This window comes from Triplophysa dalaica, chromosome 20 (genome assembly GCF_015846415.1).
Source record: "Triplophysa dalaica isolate WHDGS20190420 chromosome 20, ASM1584641v1, whole genome shotgun sequence".
NCBI classification, from domain to species: domain Eukaryota; kingdom Metazoa; phylum Chordata; class Actinopteri; order Cypriniformes; family Nemacheilidae; genus Triplophysa; species Triplophysa dalaica.
The window spans coordinates 15,706,199-15,725,000 of NC_079561.1; the positions used below are offsets into that span (position 1 = coordinate 15,706,199).

The window sequence follows — 18,802 nt, forward strand, 5'->3', positions numbered from 1 at the left end:
CCGACATGTGCGCACCATGAAACAGTCGCTCAGTCGTATACATATATAGTAAGTAAGTGAAAATGCGGTCTGCTGCATGTTTAACAAGATGATAAAGGTGGCCGTTTCCAATTGCCCCGAAATGCGAATAGATTGTTGTTGTTGTGACGCACCTTGGAGTAGTTACTAAATTGTACTTTTTGTTGAATACCTGCATTTAAGATGAAAGCCATGTTGAAACGATGTGTGAAAATGCATAGATTATACAAATTATTTCCCTGTCTACTTTGTAGATGATGTTTAGAGCTGTGATTCGCAACTGATATTCGGGGTGTGTGGTTTGATGATGTTTCTTTTCCTGTTTTGACGGAAATAATGGTGAAACAGCGACCTCTGGTGACTGTTAGATGGACTTTGCAACTCTTCTTTTAGAAAAAGGAAAAAACCACGTAAAACTGTCAACCAGACACATCAATGCACTTGATATATTACATAAAGTGATTATTTTATTATTTGATATCCCTTTCTCCAGTCTTTATTCTTGATGGCTATTGTTGATGTAATAACTCTTGGTTGCATCAGAATTAAGTTTATGGCAAAACATGTAAATAGTTGTTTAGCAATAATATATTTAAAATATAATAATTTGTGCTACCATAAAACTACAGTAAATCAACACGTTGCTCGATGAATTAGCAAAAGTATCTATTATGGCTTTGCATAGCAGTTTTATTGTTTACCACTAGAGGCCACAATAATGCAAAAAGTTGCCTGTCAACCATTTTATTGTACCTTTAAATGCAAACATACAGTATAATGTTAAATTTTTACCGTCTAAGTCCAAAACCACAATTCTTAAGGTAATATTCGAGAAACCCCCTCGTTGTGTAGGTCCCCCCTCATTGTGCTAGAATCCTGTTTACATAATTATATTAATTTGTCATTCATTTGGTCCTCACTATTATAGCCAAGTCTGTATAGAAATATAGACCGCTTGCAAGATGTAAACACTGGTTCAGAAGCACAACCGGTTATGATTTTAATTTATTTAATATTGTACTTTTTTATCTTACATTAATAATTAAATCTGAAATATTTTAACATTTTGGTTTGTTTATAAATGTTCTATTGGTTGTATTTTGAGGTTCGTCTGCACCAGCGTTGTTTACGTCTATAAAGTAACAAATGATCTCGAGTTGTACATAGCCACATTAGAGGTAGCCTACCTCCTCCAAGACATGCACTTTCATGCTCGATTTCATTTTTTTGTGAAACCATAACAAAGCGTGATTACAACTTGTACTCTTGACACGTTGATTGAAATGATACATTTTGCACCAGATAGAAATAATTCGAACAGAATGCGGCGCCTTACATAAACCCTGTTTCTGTGCTGTTTTGACAGTTGCCAGGGTTAATTGGCTGTGTCAAATTTGGAGCTCTGTTCTGCAGCTATGAACCCATAACTGTGGGCAACTCAAGCACCGAGGAACATGTTATGACATGGCACGCTTATAATTACAGAGGCAGAGTGGAGTGTTTGGGAACTGAATGGGGCCTGTTCCCAACACGCTCACTGTAGAAACACCTTGTGCCTCGGGCTAGGCAGACAGCCATCAGTGTCTGTAATCTATCTGTTTCTCCCTCCTGCCCACCAACACTTACCAGCTCGAACTCTATCACTCCTTTATTGAAAGATTGTCCATGTGAAGTCGTGCCAGATTCTCTAAGGCTGATGAGCAATTTAACAAGTTTATACCGAGCTCCCAGCGAAAGGCACTGGTGGAGTAGATCTAGCGGTGGAAAGTTCAGAAACAATGTAAAAACATTCTAAAACTTAGTTTCAGTTGCATTATGGAGACCCTCTTTTCACAATTTGTAGCATTTTAAAAGTACATCATGTGCCACTTTAGCTATTTTGCCATTCCAGAGTTCCAAGAGTCACTCTACTTTGATACCCATTCAATTATATAATGGCGTAGTGTCACATGCTGTTTTTAATGGTGTTAGAACATATGCCATTTGGACACAATGGTAGGTTTATTTGGTGAGGCGAAAGCATTGAGGAGACCTTTCCTTCTGAGCACAAAGCTTTGCTGCAATTACAGAATTGCTTCCATATGTGAAACAGACAGCTTCTCCCGCTGCCCCCACCAACCCTTCTTCTTCCTCTCACAGCATTCCCTCTCTTTCTAACTCCCTGTCTTTAAGTAACTTTCTTCCCTGACTTCTGCTGACTTTCTATCCATACTTTTTTCCACCTAAACTTTCTTTCCGTACCCTGTGAACAATTTTAGAAAGGCCACTTCTTAAACAAAGTCTGTCTTAATCAGAACATCCTGGTACTTTTGGCAGTGGGCTTTACTTGTGCTGATTTAATTAGAGCGAGACAGCCAGGCACATAATGCGCCTCACAGAGAGAGAGAGAGAGAGAGAGAGAGGTAGAGAGAATGAGAGAGGAAGATAGAGGGAGAGCGTGTTGGGGTGGGGGGTGAAAAGAAGAAAGTAAAAATGCGGCTTTACCAAAAGAATTTGGACTTGGAGGCAGCATGGTGAGTGGAATAGGAAAAGGTGGAAAATAAGAAGAGAGGTTTTTTGACAAAGAGGTCGGTTCAGAGAGGGTTCACTGTGACATCATGGCTGATTGTGAGGGAAGTATAGACAGGAGGGCCATTCACCTCTCATTGAACACATATGTTGGAGGGTAGGCAGTGTGCTCATTTGCATGAGGGTTTTTGGCACTCTGTTTGGACGCTCTGCTCCGACCTTCCCTTCTCTGACAAACACGCATAAACATACGAAAATAAGTACACGCCTGCAACCACAGATAAAATACGACAAGTGGCTTTGTGCAAATTAACGTTCATGTGAAGAATCTACATCATAACTAGACCCTTTCTTCCAGCTATTTCCAGATACACCCTCCTTGTTGTTTTTCCCAGTGTATGTTATTTCTTCATGTCAGTTGGAGTCCAAATGTGTACGGTTTGCCATGCTGAATGAATGAGCCTTTCATCGACCGGGCCGTGCTTTAAACTTTGAAGGCCAAGACGTATGCTTTCTGTGTGTGCGTGACTACGTGTTTACGTATGTGACTTTATGTAGGCGTGCGTGTTTGTGTATGTCTGTATGTCTGTTGTGTGTCGTGTGTGAATGAGAGGTGTGTGTATCCACATGTCCGCCTTCCGCTCTGCACGTCTCACTGTATCACAAAACTTCACATGACATCAATCTGCATGCAAGGAAATAGTGATCTCATTACAGACATCTTGTTGCTGATTAAAACCTACCGTGGCCACCAGCCTCTCTCTCTCTCTCTGCTCTGTTTTTGCCTTTTCTTCTTACATTAATTCATACATACACTTGTGAGAATTAATACAGGGAAAAAGCATGTCATGTATGAAAGTTAAAAATGGGTGAAAAAAAGACAAAGGGAGATAATGGATGATGTCAGCGGCCCTTAGTATGACTTATGATGTCATAGCAAAGTGTGACAAATGAAATTGTTGTGATGAAAAAAACATTAGGGGTGAAAGGGGAGGGGGATCGGCGGGGCTGCGAGAAAGAGACTTTTCTTGTATAAATGTGAATATTTTTGGAAGTGAAATGTTTTGGGAGAACGAGAGACACTACAGTCTTTAGTGTAAAAGAAAATAGCAAAGAGGAAGAGAGTGAGAGACTGCGTGAGAGAGGGGAGGAAAGAGAAGGAAGGAGAGAGAGTGAGAGAGAGGAAGATAGAGGTCTGATCTGTCTTCATTAACTTCCACTCTGCAGTTTCCCAACACAGAGATCATAAATCTCAACCCCCAACACACTTCACTGACAATGAAACACAAACACTGCTGACCTCTGACCTGTCTGCTGCTACTGACATACAGACACCTACTCACTCAGACACACACATACAGTGAATGACATTATGTTCTGTAATCTTATTTGAAATTGTGTGCTGTAATGACTGAATACGAAATGAATAACACATGAATATAGCTCTCAGCCCTATAAAAGTAGATTTAGTCCAAAAGAGCAATATTTGAAATATATGTAGCTTGGAGCTTTGGACAGACAATTAGCATGTTTTCATAATATGATCTAGGGTTATGTGTGTGGCACCACAAACCACTTCCTGTTGACTTGTATTGAGATCTAATGCCAGCCCAACTGAGGCATTCTGTGCTACACATACCTGAAATGTGCTTCAGTACAGCGTGTTGACAAAATGTTTGTGTGCTCTACTACTTGTAAGTCGCTTTGGATAAAAGCGTCTGCCAAATGAATACATTTAAATGTAATGTCAAATAAGGATGTCTCTTGATTTTTTTAATGCAAAATCTTTAAGTTTTTTTTTTTTGACCCAACATTAATGTGTACTTGCTGCCTTGAGATATCTATTCAAAAACTACTACTACTTTCTCTTTTCTCATGAGAATAACTTATTTTTTATTACCTATGGGTAGTCAATACAACCTGAATGGGACTTCAGTAAGCTGTGTGTTTGAACTTGTTTCATTTGGAACTAACCTGTTAAGACATTAGACTATAATCATACTGTGCATATAACTTAGTGCCACTGTGCTCCTTTTGATTTAATTAGTTTTCATTGTTTTTTTAACTCTCATCCAGACCCAGTGGCGAACCTGATGTACCAACTAAGTGACTCTGAGATAGCACCGTCAGAGGGGAGCCGGTAAAGGTGTGTCTTCACTTTTAGGTTTATGTTTTTTTTACCAAAGCCAGTGAATAACGAAAGCTTTAGGAAGAGCAAACGCCCAGAACCACAAACAAGCCAGCGCATAACTGTACAAAAACACATACTGCACACTGTACTGTTATGTATTCATACACTGTGAAACATAGGCTGACACATCCTCACAAAGAAAGAAACTTTTAGATATTTGCATATTCCTTCAGGATTGATCTCTTTTAGAGAATATGAATAATTACAATGAATAGCAAATCTATACACAGTGTGTATTACACACTCGTAGGTTTTTGTAACGCATATTTCTCCTTGAAACACGCAAATTGTATTCAGCTCTTTGAAAACGAGTTCTATATTTGCTACTTAACGCATGTCACTGTGTGAATACAGAGACAAGAAGAGAAGGACAGAGCTGACGAGGTGAGAGAGAGAGAGAGAGAGCGAGAGAGAGAGATTGAGGAGAGAGAGAACGAGGCACAGAATTAAAAACAGAAATTTAAGCTTTCCGTGCCTCTGTTTCATCCCTCTAGGCATTTTGTGGCTTGTGAAAAATGTGCTGTATATTTGAAGGGTGGAGTCACGTGACCCAGACAGGGTTCATGAATCAGAGCGCATAATTATTTCTAAGAGACGAAAAGAAGAGAGAGAGAGGAAGGGAAAGGGAGCTGGAGAGGCAGAGAAAAGGAAGAAGAGTGAAAGAAACGACGGTATAGCGTAAAAGGGGCTCTGATGAACGCAGAAAGCGTGCGTCTTTTCTCCTCGCGACTCCTTGAATCTTTCTCGCGGATCTCGGTCCAAGCGGGTGAGTGTAACTTTCGCTCAAATCCATTCAACACTTCAGTTGTTTACACTTCAATCTGCCTTAAATCCAGGGGGAGAGGCCCCAGTAATTTAAAACAAAAAAACAGATACGGCGATCGATCGTATTGAGGTCAAAACTTTAATCGATTTGTTTAAATCTAATTGTCGCGCCTGCGCTCTGGGTTCGTGTTTTCATTTACTTCGGTGTAAATGGTCTTTCTGTATCCGCGATGACCAAAGTGACGTTTTTAGTCCTTGTGCACACCGTTACCTGATAGAATATACCCTGACATGTGTAGAACACTTTTCTGACAGGTCGAAGTTTTAAATATTCCTAGCAATGTGAATTACAAGTATGCGTTTTATTCTGAGATTAGTTTCTGTTGCGTAGCCCACTGCCTCTGGTTTTCACAAGCATCCTTTGCACAGTCCGAATATTTTGCCAGTTAACTGAAAACATGTGTTTAAAGTGGCAACATCTGAATAAACTGGTATATTCTAGTTTAAAAATGTAATAATTATTTATGTAATGAGTATACATTGGGTTACATCAATGAAAGTAGTCTTTCAGGTCAGCTCAGGTAAACCTATTGCCATTTACAGTACAGTCACTTTAACTTTACGCTACATATTTTCTCTTATATGACCTAATGGTTCAAATTAAGTACAGTAACTGGAACTGCACGTAGCACCTGTTCTCTGGCTGTGATTTTCGCTGTGATTTAATGATTTGGTCTGTGGTTTGAAAGGTTTTTCTCTCTTTTGCGTCATTGTTTTATGTGTGAATTCACAAGCTAAAACATTTTTCGCAAGTTTGTAGCCAGTGATCGTGTGTCAGCTGGCTGCAAATTATTTATGCCATTTTGAAGTTGTGTCAGAACATTATAGCTCACGCATCCAAACACAAATTCGGGGCAGACAAATATGGACTAAAAATAAAATGGTATTAGCTGTGTACGCATTACATTCAAATCCCCAAACCAATGTATGCACCTTTTTTTAAACGAGAAAGGAATGGGCTAGCCCTTTTTTTGTTGTGATCTGTTTATGTCTGAGAGATCAGATACATGAGTTTACATGAACTCGCACAAAAGAACCAGAGACAAGGAAAAACAACCCATTGTCAAACCAGATATTCACGTTTCACCACAACCAAGACTCCCGTTCTGACTCCAGCAGGACTGTGGAATCTGTTCTCAGCAGTACAATCACTGTAATGGAATACGGGAGCGTCTTAAAATGTTTGTATGTTTGGATAAACTGCTGTCATTATGTCCTTGAGTATATTTTCCCTTTTGCATGATAGTGAAGTGTGCCTTCATCCCACACTACGTTATGTCCCGACCCTTATTCAAGTTTTAGATTTACAACATTACCTGCTGGATATTTTTATACAACGGTTATTAGCAACATGTTTCACTTACTGTAGAATTTTGTATACTAAATATAGTCCCCTTTAATCTATTTTGTGTTTTCCCTAATTTTTGAGTTTTAGGTTGCGGCATAGCATTATTTTATATTATCTTTTTACGAAGACACTTGTATGGCTCGACCACCTTGCTGTCTGCCGGTGTCCCCCTAGCTGTCTCATCTCCTGGAATCATAAATCCAAGAGTTTGACTCGTGACTTTTTCTTTGGAATTTTGGGGAGCAGTAGAACATAAGTAGCACGGAGGGGCTGAACAGGTTTTTTATGGGGGATCTTTGGAGGGGGGTTCAACTGTTCTGTACTCTGTAATTATGAAGGAAACCATCAGATTCCCTTGTATATTTTTGCAGGTGTGCAGGGATGTGTCCTTTAACTACGGGTGTATAAAATACTTTGTGTTGAGCTATGTGTGTGAAAGCATATCCCAAAACTCCTTGTAGAAGTCCCTGTGTGTGTGTGTGTGTGTCACAGCTTCTTTCTATTAATGTGTCTGTGCTATGTATGTGGTTATACTCATAAATGCTTTCCTTTTCCAGGGCTACTGTAATGAGGCCCATCTATTACCTTCTATTGGACTGATTAAATAAACTGTGTTCATCTGAAATAGCTAGTTAAGCTCAACGGCCATCTCATTTGTTTTTATAAATCAGATTCCTTGTCTGATTACTCTATGTAATAAACCGCAACTGCCACAATCATGTTAATGCTCTGATCTGATCTTAACCAATTAGTTAACCTTGTATCCCTTAGAGAAATACTGCGATCATAAACACGCTTGCCGGCCGTGGTTATTCTCTTTCTGTCGACATGTTTTACACAAGTGTTCTGTTTTTATCTTTTGTTGTTTATCTTTTTCTGTGTGCATGTGCTCAGCTTGTCCACATTACAGGATGGAACAAAACCGTCATAACTGATGTGTCATTTTGTCATCTGAATCTATTCCATCACTGTTTCCATTTCACTCTTCTTTTCCTCTGAACGGTTACACCTGGTGTTAAGATCCATCCATCTATACATCAACAGATCAAATATTGCACTGTAAAAAAACAACTTAAAATTGTCTAGTGACTGGTGACATCTAAATTTTTCATTGGCTCAGTTAACGTTTTGTAAATTTAAGGGACAATCTGTTGCCAATTGAAAATTAAGATAATCGGCAAATTAAGGTAATCGGAAAAGTAAGGTGACCAGTCACTAGAATGTTTTACATTTATGCATTTGGCAGATGCTTTTATCCAAAGCGATTTACATTGCATTAATCTATACATTTATACTTTGGTATGTGCAATCCCCTGGGATTGAACCCACAACCTTGCGTTGTTATCGCAATGCTCTTACCACTGAGCTACATAACTACATTTAAGGCCTGATTTTTTTTGTACTGTAAAGATGTTTTTTGCAAAAACAACATAAATGTCATGTGGTCCAAACTTAACTTCCGATAGACCTCCTTAAGGAATCAATAACTGTTGAGGAGTTTTAATTTTATTCGATACAATTGATCTACAGTAAAATATTAAAATAAATTAATTTAAAATAAAAAATTATTATGACCAAACACAGAACGGAGGTCAGGCACGTACATAAGATAAAACTAAAAATCTAAAATGCTTGTTGAAAAAAAAAAAAAAAAAATGCCTATCCAACACCCACATGTAATTTGATTACCTGAGAAGGACATTAATAACAGGTGTCTCCGGCAAAAGCGTTCTGACTTGTGGCGTAATAACTGAATCCAAATGAAATACTTTTTTACTTGATTTAATCATCTCGCATTAAAACTAACTATCATGTGAGAAGTAACTTTTAACCCTTAGTTTGGCTCTGAAATGAGTCCTTGTCAAAGCCACTGGTTATTTCGCAATTGATTTTCATTTTTGATTCTTTCAATTAACCTTGGGGTGGGGGGGGGGGTGTGTGTGGTTGAATGATATAACTAAATAGCTTGATGACGGATATTATAGTGTTGTCAGTGTTGTTCTGTGATTGGGTGTGATGAATGTTTGTCGGCTGCCAGGAAAGACTCTGTGTCAGACGAGCTTTAATTGATGGGATATGTGACTCCGATGTGAAAGATCATCTATCACTCTTAATAAGAAAGCAGAGGAATTCAAACGTGTCGGTTTCATCTCTCACAATAAAAAGGTTTATGAAGGGCTTTCTCAGCAACAACTGCATGATGACAATGATACCCTTTGTTTAACTTTGAAGCGGTCCATTTTGGCAAGGCTACATTTGATTATCGTTTATTAATAATAACGCTTGACAACGCTGTGACAAACGTCCCGTGTAATCGCGTGGGTTTAGTAACATGCAAGTTAAGTCGTAAATAAAAATAAGAGTCAAAAGAAGCATGAGAAAGATATTTTTGATTTGTGTATTGGAGTGTTAATGATGTCTTACCTTTGAACCTCCAGTAGGATTTTTTTGACCCTCCACTTGACCATGTGACCTCTACAACACCCGGAGGTTCCTTCCAGACTTTCCACACAATATGTCTCGCCTTCAAACATCTTTCTTCAATTGAATTCACACAGAACTCATTCAAGGTTATTGCGCAAAGCACTGTTATGATTTCAACAATTTCTTTTTGTAATGTCTCCCATGCATAACAAGAAGACAAATTGGTTCAGCCATCAAAGTTTTGAGCGTAAACATCCCTCGGATACATGTGGGGATATTTTATGCAGGATATGACAATTATTTGTTTCTCCAAAAGTATGTAAACCATGAGCGGATTTCTTTTTTTAATTATCAGATGTGGGTTTTGTGTCTTTAGTGTTTTTGAACCAATGCCGTATGGTTTGGAAATGGAAGGCCTTTTTTGCGTTAAGCTAACTAACATTTATGTATGTGGTAGACGGTCCTTTCAAAGTGACTCGCATTCAAGTTACAGTGAACATTGTATTGTGCATTAATGGTTTGGGATTCAGACATTTAACCTTGGCACTTGTAGCATCATTGTCTAAAAGTTGGTTTCAATGGAATTCTGAATAGTTGACTGACTTAATTGAAAGTTGGATTCTTGGATGTAGTTTACATTCATCCATTTAGTAAATGCTTTTATCCAAAGGGACTTGCAAAAGAAAGAGCATTTATCATTTTGTCTAAGGAGTCACCAATGATGTTCGTAGGAACTAGGAAGTTATATATAGGGAATAATGAACGACACAAAAAACATGGGAGTGATCACTAAATTTTCAATTGGTCTTTTTCAAGAACGGAGCATTTGAATCTGATACCTCATTTCGAAGATTCCAGAGCCCTCACCCACAAGACGTCTGATCTGAATCCATACTCCCCATGGTTGTGGCCAAACTTTAAAGGCCTTCATTTGCAGTCCAATACAGATCCTCCGTCGTTCGGGGGGAACGCTCGAGGGCACACGGTCGGATGTGTCGATCTGTTGCTGATTGATGGGCTAATGAGGAAAGTTATAGTAGCTTTAAAGGCAAAGTTACGCACCGTTCACGCACCGTTCTGAGCTTAGAACGGAGGAGTGGAAATATCCAGAGCGCAGGCAGGAAATGAAATCAAACCGCTGTACCATCCCAAATCTATCACAGCTCTGTTGAAAGAACGGTTTGCCGTTGTAGCTAGACTCAATGGGAAAAAAAGTCGCCATCGGTTTCAGCGGTTAATGCCTCCTCGCGTTTTTAAACTTTTCGTTTGCGTAGGTGATTTCACAGTTCGTTTTTTCAACAATGTGATGCATTCTGATCTGCAATTGAGTGAAATTGACCATTCTTCCGCCCAGAGAGGAGAGAATTGTCATCAGCCTTATGAATTACACATAGCCGATTCTGTCATAGATACACGGCGCATCACCCAACCATGCCAGGAGCATTTTCTCTCTCCTTTCTGTCTCTCGCCGTCTCGCTCAATCATTCTTTCTCAGTGTCTTATAGGCCACAGCATGCTCTGCTTATTGATGTGCTTGTTCTGTGAGGAGAAACGGTGGTGAAATCAGGGTTTTGGAAAGTCCCAGCCTGTTCTTCTAAGCCCCGCTAAAGCTGGGCCTGCGGTGGGTGCCCACTGTTGCCCACAAACCCCCACCCTCATCCCCCAGGCTGCCAGCAACATGTGGGCAACATTAGCCTATAGGGGAGTTTAAAAAAAATGTGTGTGAGGGTCAACCAGCGAATAGCAGTCATGGGAGAACGTGTGTGTATATACTTAAACATATGTGTGTGTGTGCCCCAGGGGCCCTTGCCAGAGAGAGAGGGCGAGGGTCCTAAAATGAGCTCATTTTATGCACAGCTTGCCTGCCATAAAAGCAGAACATACTCTGTAAACCTCTTTGCCGATGTGACTCATGAAAGTGCACGGGTGCCAAGCGTTTTATTAATTCATTATTGTGTTTGGGAAAATTCTAGGAACACATAGATCCCTTTTCAGTCGGTTCCCCCGTTTCAAACGGCTGCATGAGTTTTCGATTTTCTCCTGCTTGCTTTTTTCCTTCATATTTTTCTGCTCTTTGTTTCTCTCCCTCTAAAAGTCTTTTGGGTGTGATTTTGATGTTTTTCTGTATTCATTGTCCCGCTTCTCTCCTTTGTTTTCTGTTTTGTTCCCAGTGTCTGCCTTCTTTTGTTTGTCGACGTTCTTACTACCGGTAAAGAGTCAAGAGTTCAGAAGACTTAACGCTCTGTATGTTTTTAAAAGGGTCTATCTCTTCCATTCAGTTTTGTTTTAGTTGATGCACTTTTTCCCATCTTATCTGATCATATTATCTTATTTCTTATCTTATCATTTACCATATAATGTTATTTTATTTAATGCCTTGTGTGAATCACAGTGCAAACTAAGCATTTCAAATTAAATTAATTCTGGTATCACGCTAGGTGAATATACAGCATTGACTGATACGCGAGGAAAACGTGATTACAGTTTCTTTTAGTCCAAAATAAGGGTTTTAGCGAATCGTGACTTTCGCAGAGTAGGTTCTCCTCTATTGCATTGCGAAGAATTTATTCTGCGATGCCTTGTCTCCAGGGCGAACGCGTTAAAGCAGTGTGTGGTTTGAACGGTGAGCTCTAAATGATATCTGTTACATATGGAACAGTTTTGAGGGGTCATGGAGAGAGTTGAAGCGGGAGGGGGTTAGAGGAGGGGGCTTTTTAGGCAGGGATGGGTTCGAGGGCATATAGAAGCAGATGAAAACCAGACACGGAGAAGGGGTGGGGGAGATGGCAAGGCGTTGTTGTGGCTGGCTATGGGCGTGTGCCTATCGGCATAGCACGACGTGGCCACACTAGCTTGGATGCACATGTGGAAGAGTTTACTGTAATGGAACTCTAAATTAGTAGTGGTTTTGAAGCTGCCTGCAGCAGTAGGCTGTAATTAACTGGCTCTGCTGAAGAAACAAAACCAGAGGGTGGCTGGGAAGGCTGTGTGTGTCCGACAGATGTGTGTATACTGGAACCATAGAAGAACAGGGCACATTGGGGAGAGAAACAATATTTGCTTTGGCGTGTTTTAATGGATGTTTTCGCATTAGATTCTTATAAAACATTCTCTTTTAACATGACACACGTATGCCTTATTACTGTAGAGCTCTGTGTGTTTGTTATGGAGAGACTGCGGCTATGTGTTCAGGTGCGAGTTTTTTTCCACAGTGAGAAAGAAGCTGTACGAATGTGTGTTTTGGAAAGCTAAAGCTTTTTCCTGGCTAAAGAGCCACCCCCATAGTGCCCCCCAGTGCCCATACTCTGTCATTGAATCTGTGTCTATCCCGAGGTTACAAGCAGGATTTTTCCCTTGCTTTTCCAAAAAGCGCAGAATTCTTTGGCTCACTTCATTTCTCGAAAACCACATTAAAAAAAACAAGCAGGCGGCACCACCCACTCATAAAATCACCAGAGGGGGAGTGAAAAAATCAATTGAAGGGGACAGACCAACATGCAAGTGAGGACGAAGACTACTTCTCTTATTAAAGCACTTATTGAACGTAGAACATGCACATGGTTTGTGCATTTTTTTTTACTTTTTCACCAACAGGGCATAAAACTTGAATAGCATACATTTAATGTGTTCCTCACTTTTTTTTTTTTTTAAATTTCATAACATGATAATGAAATTTGGTTGATGATCAATTGTCTATTAAGTAATTGCAATTATGGCGATTAATTGTCTGTGTAAAGGCTTTGACAATTATTTCAAAGAATTTAAATTAAATTGTTCAATGAATAATATATAGAGACATTAAGAAATGTGAAAATTCTGTAAATAACTAGTAACATTCCCTACAGTGTAAACTTAAGAGAAAATTCTGTCTTAACAGAAAAAAACTGAGATATGAGGATGAAGTCGTCTGCTGTGTAGACACGGAAAATCTGAATTCACTTTAATAAAAAACTCATGAACAAAAAATACAAATCTGATACAACTCAAATGACGAAGAAATGTCATTTGAACGTAACAGGATCACCCTTGTTTTCTAATGATTTACAATAGTTGCGGTTATCTGAAATAATTGCAATAAGTTGGTTTTGTGATAATTGTGACAGCCCTATTTCAAAGGCTCATAAACTGTTCGAATTACAGTGCATCCGGAAAGTATTCACAGCGATTCACTTTTCCCATATTATTTTATGTTACAGCCTTATTCCAAAAGGGATTAAATTCATTATTTTCCTCAAAATTCTACAAACAATACCCCATGATGACAACATGAAAGAAGTTTGTTTGAATTGAAAAAAAAAAAAAACGAAAAAAGCACATGTATATATGTATTCACAGCCTTTGCTCAATACTTTGTTTAAGGACCTTTGGCACCAATTACAGCCTTAAGTCTTTTTGAGTATGATGCTACAAGCTTGTCACAACTATTTTTGGGCATTTTCTCCCATTCTTCTTTGCAGGACCTCTCAAGCTCCATCAGGTTGGATGGGGAGCGTCGGTGCACAGCCATTTTCAGATTTCTCCAGAGATGTTCAATCGGGTTCAAGTCTGGGCTCTGGCTGGGCCACTCGAGGACATTCACAGAGTTGTCCTGTAGCCACTCCTTTGTTATCTTGGCTGTATACTGTGGGTCATTGTCCTGTTGGAAGATGAACCTTTGCCCCAGTCTGAGGTCCAGAGCGCTCTAGAGCAGATTTTCATCGAGGATGTCTCTGTACATTGCAGCATTCATCTTTCCCTCTATCCTGACTAGTCTACCAGTTCCTGCCACAAAGACATCCCATCAGCATGATGCTGCCACCACCATGCTTCACTGTAGAGATGTGATTGGCCGGGTGATGAGCGGTACCTGGTTTCCTACAGACCTGACATTCAATCTTTGTTTCATCAGTCCAGAGAATTTTGTTTCTCATGGTCTGAGAGTCCTTTAGGTGCCTTTTGGCAAACTCCAGGCGGGCTGTCATGTGCGTTTTACTGAGGAGTGGCTTCCGTCTGGCCACTCTGCTAATAAAGGTCTGATTTGTGGAGTGCTGCAGAGATGGTTGTTCTTCTGGAAGGTTCTCCTCTCTCCACAGAGACATGCTGGAGCTCTGTCAGAGTGACCATCGGGTTCTTGGTCACCTCCGTTACTTAGGCCCTTCTCCCCCGATCTCTCAGTTTGGCCGAGCGGCCAGCTGTAGGAAGTGTCCTGGTGGTTCCAAACTTATTCCATTTACGGGTGATGGAGGCCAAGGTGCTCATTGGAACCTTCAATACTGCAGAAATTGTTCTGTACCCTTCCTCAGATCTGTACCTCGATACAATCTTGTCTCTGAGGTCTACACACAATTCCTTTGACTTCATGGCTTGATTAGTGCTCTGACATGCACTGTTAGCTGTGGGACCTTGTATAGACAGGTGTGTGCCTTTCCAAATCATGTCCAATCAACTGAATTTACCACAGGTGGACTCCAATCAAGTTGTAGAAACATCTCAAGGAAGATCAGTGGAAACAGGATGCACCAGAGCTCAATTCTTAGTGTCATGCCAAAGGCTGTGAAAACTTATGTACATGTGCTTTTTTTCGTTTTTCATTTTTACTAAATTTGCTAAGATTTCAAACAAATTTCTTTCATTTTGTCTTTATGAGGTATTTTTTGTTGAATTTTGAGGAAAATTTTGAATTTAATTAATTATGGAATAAGACTGTATGGTAACAAAATGTGGAACAAGGTGAAGCGCTGTGAATACTTTCCTTATGCACTGTATGTTTTGCTTTATATCTAAAAATATGACATTTCTGTAAGAGTTAAGTTTAGGGTATAATATCATTATGTAAGAAAACCACTGCGTTAATGAAAGATCTTTCATGTCTGTGTGCAAAGGAGATGTACTTGAGGCCTCTCAGGCATAGAATGAGGTTTGAATGTACTTTTCCATGATTGTACAGTCTCCGGTTTCACCAACAATATGGGTGAACTCATTTCTGACCGTGTCGTTGATGGAAAGTAAAACAGAAAGGTAATGAAAGCAAGAGATTGAACACCAATAGAAACATGCTGAATTATTTTGACAAACAATCCGCCAAGTCTTTTCGTTTCACTGTTGTCTTCTACAGTGGAGCCCGAGTCAGGGCCTCAGGTCTGTGGGGAGAGAGAGTAAAGCCATGCAGTGACGAGAGACTGGCAGCACAAACAGAGAGGCTCTTTCTTGTGGAGTTTCGGTGATTTAATTCATATGGAATAGTCTGGAAACACCACAAATGTCTGGACACTTTTCAAATTGGAGGAGACCAGAGCTCTCTCTCTCTTGCTCTCTTTATATTTCTTTCTCCTTCCCCAGCCTAACTTTTTCCTAACCGCTTTAATTTTCCGTTTTCTTTTTTATCTGTCCTCTCTGTATTTACAATGTTTGTGCAGTCTGTGAGTCCCTTGTCAATTCTAATAGCTGGATTTGTGCAAACAGTGCAGTATGAAAAACGTTTTCTCCATTTCTCTATTTAAATTTGGGAGAAATATTGTTAGTATTAGTATGATTATTTCACCTAAACAAAAACCTATAAATAGTAAATACAGAAAAATTTAGTTGAAATAATCTTCAAATTTTCTTCCGCATCTATATATATATATAGATACTGTATGTATGTATAAAATATGTTGTTGATAATCTTATATCAAAAATATCTATATATATATATATATACTGAATATAGTTTTCACTTTACTTTACATATAATTGATAGTAATGTGACAAAGTGATTTGATTTGAATTTCCATAATTCATATGTTATACTACAGAACAGACAATTCGATAAATGTTACACTTACTGTTTATATATTGTGTGTACTAAACTGAAATTCATAATTTTTTTAATGAATAGGTTGATCCTGTTGGACAACTACATCCTAACCCTGAGTTGTGGCTGAGGTGAAATCCTGAGCAGTTTGCCAACATTGTCAGGTACGCCACAGGAGCACTTAACCAGCCTGGCCAGCTTTTGGCAACTGATTATCGCCATGGCAACCAACCGGGAACGGCAGGTGGGTCACATGACGGGCTTCCCCCCTGCTGTCTACCCTTTCGCCTTTAACACCATGCGGAGTCACCCCCCTTTCGACCTGCTGACCAATAGTAGCCTGTTTGGCCGCTTCGGGGCGGATCTTCCCAAAGAAATGGCTGCGCTGTGTGAGTATTGTACCTGAATTTTGTATAAACCAAATATTTATGTTTCACATACTAATTTCAAAAGTAATATGTGAAACAAAATAGTTGATTCTGAGTATGCTGACATATTATCACATGACCTTACCATTTCTAGTTTTCGCCTTGAAAATAATTATTTTATCCCTATTTTATAGTAAACATTTTGGCCAGATAACAGGACAAAAATCTTATATTTCATTGTTGAAAGATAGATCTAGTTATTAGAAGCCTCTATCTTAACATTGTAATATGGTTTTACAGAAAGAGCTAGAAGCATGTGCATGGTTGTTTGTCTGTTTAGTTGTGAATGGGTGAAAAAAGGAGACTGTTTCAGCTGTCTTTCTATTCATATAGTGTTCATTAAGGAGCATTAACAGTAGGGCCATGAAACTCTTTTGAACTCTTTGAACTTTTTTGCCAGCTAGCCTGACTTGCAAATAGAATGTGCCACAGGGGGCGCTGCTTTATATTTTTCTACAGTGACTGACAGAATAGAAAATCAATTGATGGCATAAAAGAGAAAATCAGACTCTGGAAAAAACAGTGCATTTAGATTTTTAGCCGTTTTCATTACAACTAATTATATTTTTATAGTACTGTATTCGGTTGCAGTTTACATCCAGAATGTGTTGCGAAAATATGTGCTGAAAGGCTGAAGACTTCTTTGGTTAGCATGTTAGCTTCAGGGAAAAGGTTTGCCGCAGACATCTGAGATCTTATCTCAAATCCTGAGGGGAAAATCTGTAATGGGTTTGAATGGCAACAGCGAAGCAGACTCTGAATCCTCCGTTCCTCAAACACACATACACAAATACACTTCTCTCCCCTCCTGGTGTTCCTTTTTCCGTCCTCTGCAAGCCTGAACAAAACTCAAACCTCATAGATGTCAATCAGTATCCCCCCTCCCTGTAGCTGCCCAACTAATCCAATAGGTATTTACAGAAAGAGAGAAAAGAGGGAGGGTGATGGAAGCACCTGGGGATGACGTCCTAGTCCGCAGAAATCCAAGAACACACCCTGCTGTGAAAACACACATTGACGGATACACAATAAAAAAACCTTTTTCTTTACGCAGCTTATGAAAATTAGAAAGACACTTGAGCTTGCATATACAGACAGCCAGAATCGAGGGCACTTTTGTGGAAAAACACTTTTCGTAATAACTAATGTTAATGAGCACACTGGGCTATGGCTTTAATTTTCACATCTTTTTTTATAGCCACAGAAACTTGTTTGCAAACTGCAAAACAGTTTCTTCCCCACTTTATATGTTGCCTATCCAAAAGGCGCATCAGACCTTAAGCAATGTCAGGAATTGGGTGAGACTCGAGACCACAGAGGCCCTAATTAGCTTTTGGGGATGGTGTTTGACATTCTTTTCAGACAGGCATGTCACAAATTGTTTTAATGGGTCATTCTCATCCCCGTTTTGAGCAGAGGGAAATCAGAAACAGACCAGCATCTGCCCAGTGCTGTTTTAGCAGGAGTTGGTTTAACAGGCCTTTTCTTTGTTGTCGGAGCTGTCTGTTGGCTAGACTGCAGAAATCCCCAGTTCATAAAGACCCAGCATACCGAAGACCCTTTATGTATATGTGTGCTGGTGTATTTGCTACATGCTTCTCTAGACCGATGTGTGTAATTTCCTAGTAAAGACTGTCGTGATTTTGCTCACTTTTGTTAGGTGTGTTCAAGCACGGACAGGTTCAAGTACTTCCCACAACAGTGCAGCTGGCACAGAGCTTTTAGAAATACAGTACCTGTTCAACATTCTAGATAAATAGAAAGACAGCAACACCAAAAGACATAGACAGACAGACAAACAGACATAGACAGACAGACAGACCCATAGATAGGCAAGCAGACAGACAGGTATATAGGTAGATAGACAGACAGGCAGATAGAAATCGTTTTGTATACAGACAGACAGATAGCTAGACAGAAAGATATAAAGGCTGACAGACAGTCGAGATAAAACTAGTTTTATCATAGATAGATAGGGAGGCAGGCAGCCAGAAATACAGGCATATAGATAGGTAAATGGACAGACAGACACACAGACAGACACACGTACACACACACAGACTGACAGATAGACATGATTTAAATGTTTTTTATAGACGGACAAACTGATAGATAGACAGACAGACAGACAGGCAAATAGACAGACATATAGGCAGATAAATAGACAGACAAGTAGATGAATGTACACAGACAGATAGGCAGGCAGACAGGTATATAGGTAGACAGACAGACAGATGGATAAACACAGACTGATAGAAAAGTACATTGGCAGACAGACAAATAGATAG

The 18,802-nt window shown here is 39.5% G+C and overlaps 1 protein-coding gene across 1 annotated transcript in view; it reads left to right on the plus strand.

Annotated features, from left to right (window-relative positions):
• Positions 1 to 5,295: 5,295 nt before the first annotated feature.
• Positions 5,296 to 18,802, plus strand: part of rarga (retinoic acid receptor gamma a) — a 42,674-nt gene continuing 29,167 nt past the window's right edge. The window contains exons 1-2 of the mRNA XM_056732543.1: positions 5,296 to 5,483; positions 16,171 to 16,475. Coding sequence (XP_056588521.1) covers positions 16,307 to 16,475 — 169 coding nt within the window. The 5' untranslated portion in view covers positions 5,296 to 5,483; positions 16,171 to 16,306. The remainder of the gene's footprint in view (positions 5,484 to 16,170; positions 16,476 to 18,802) is intronic.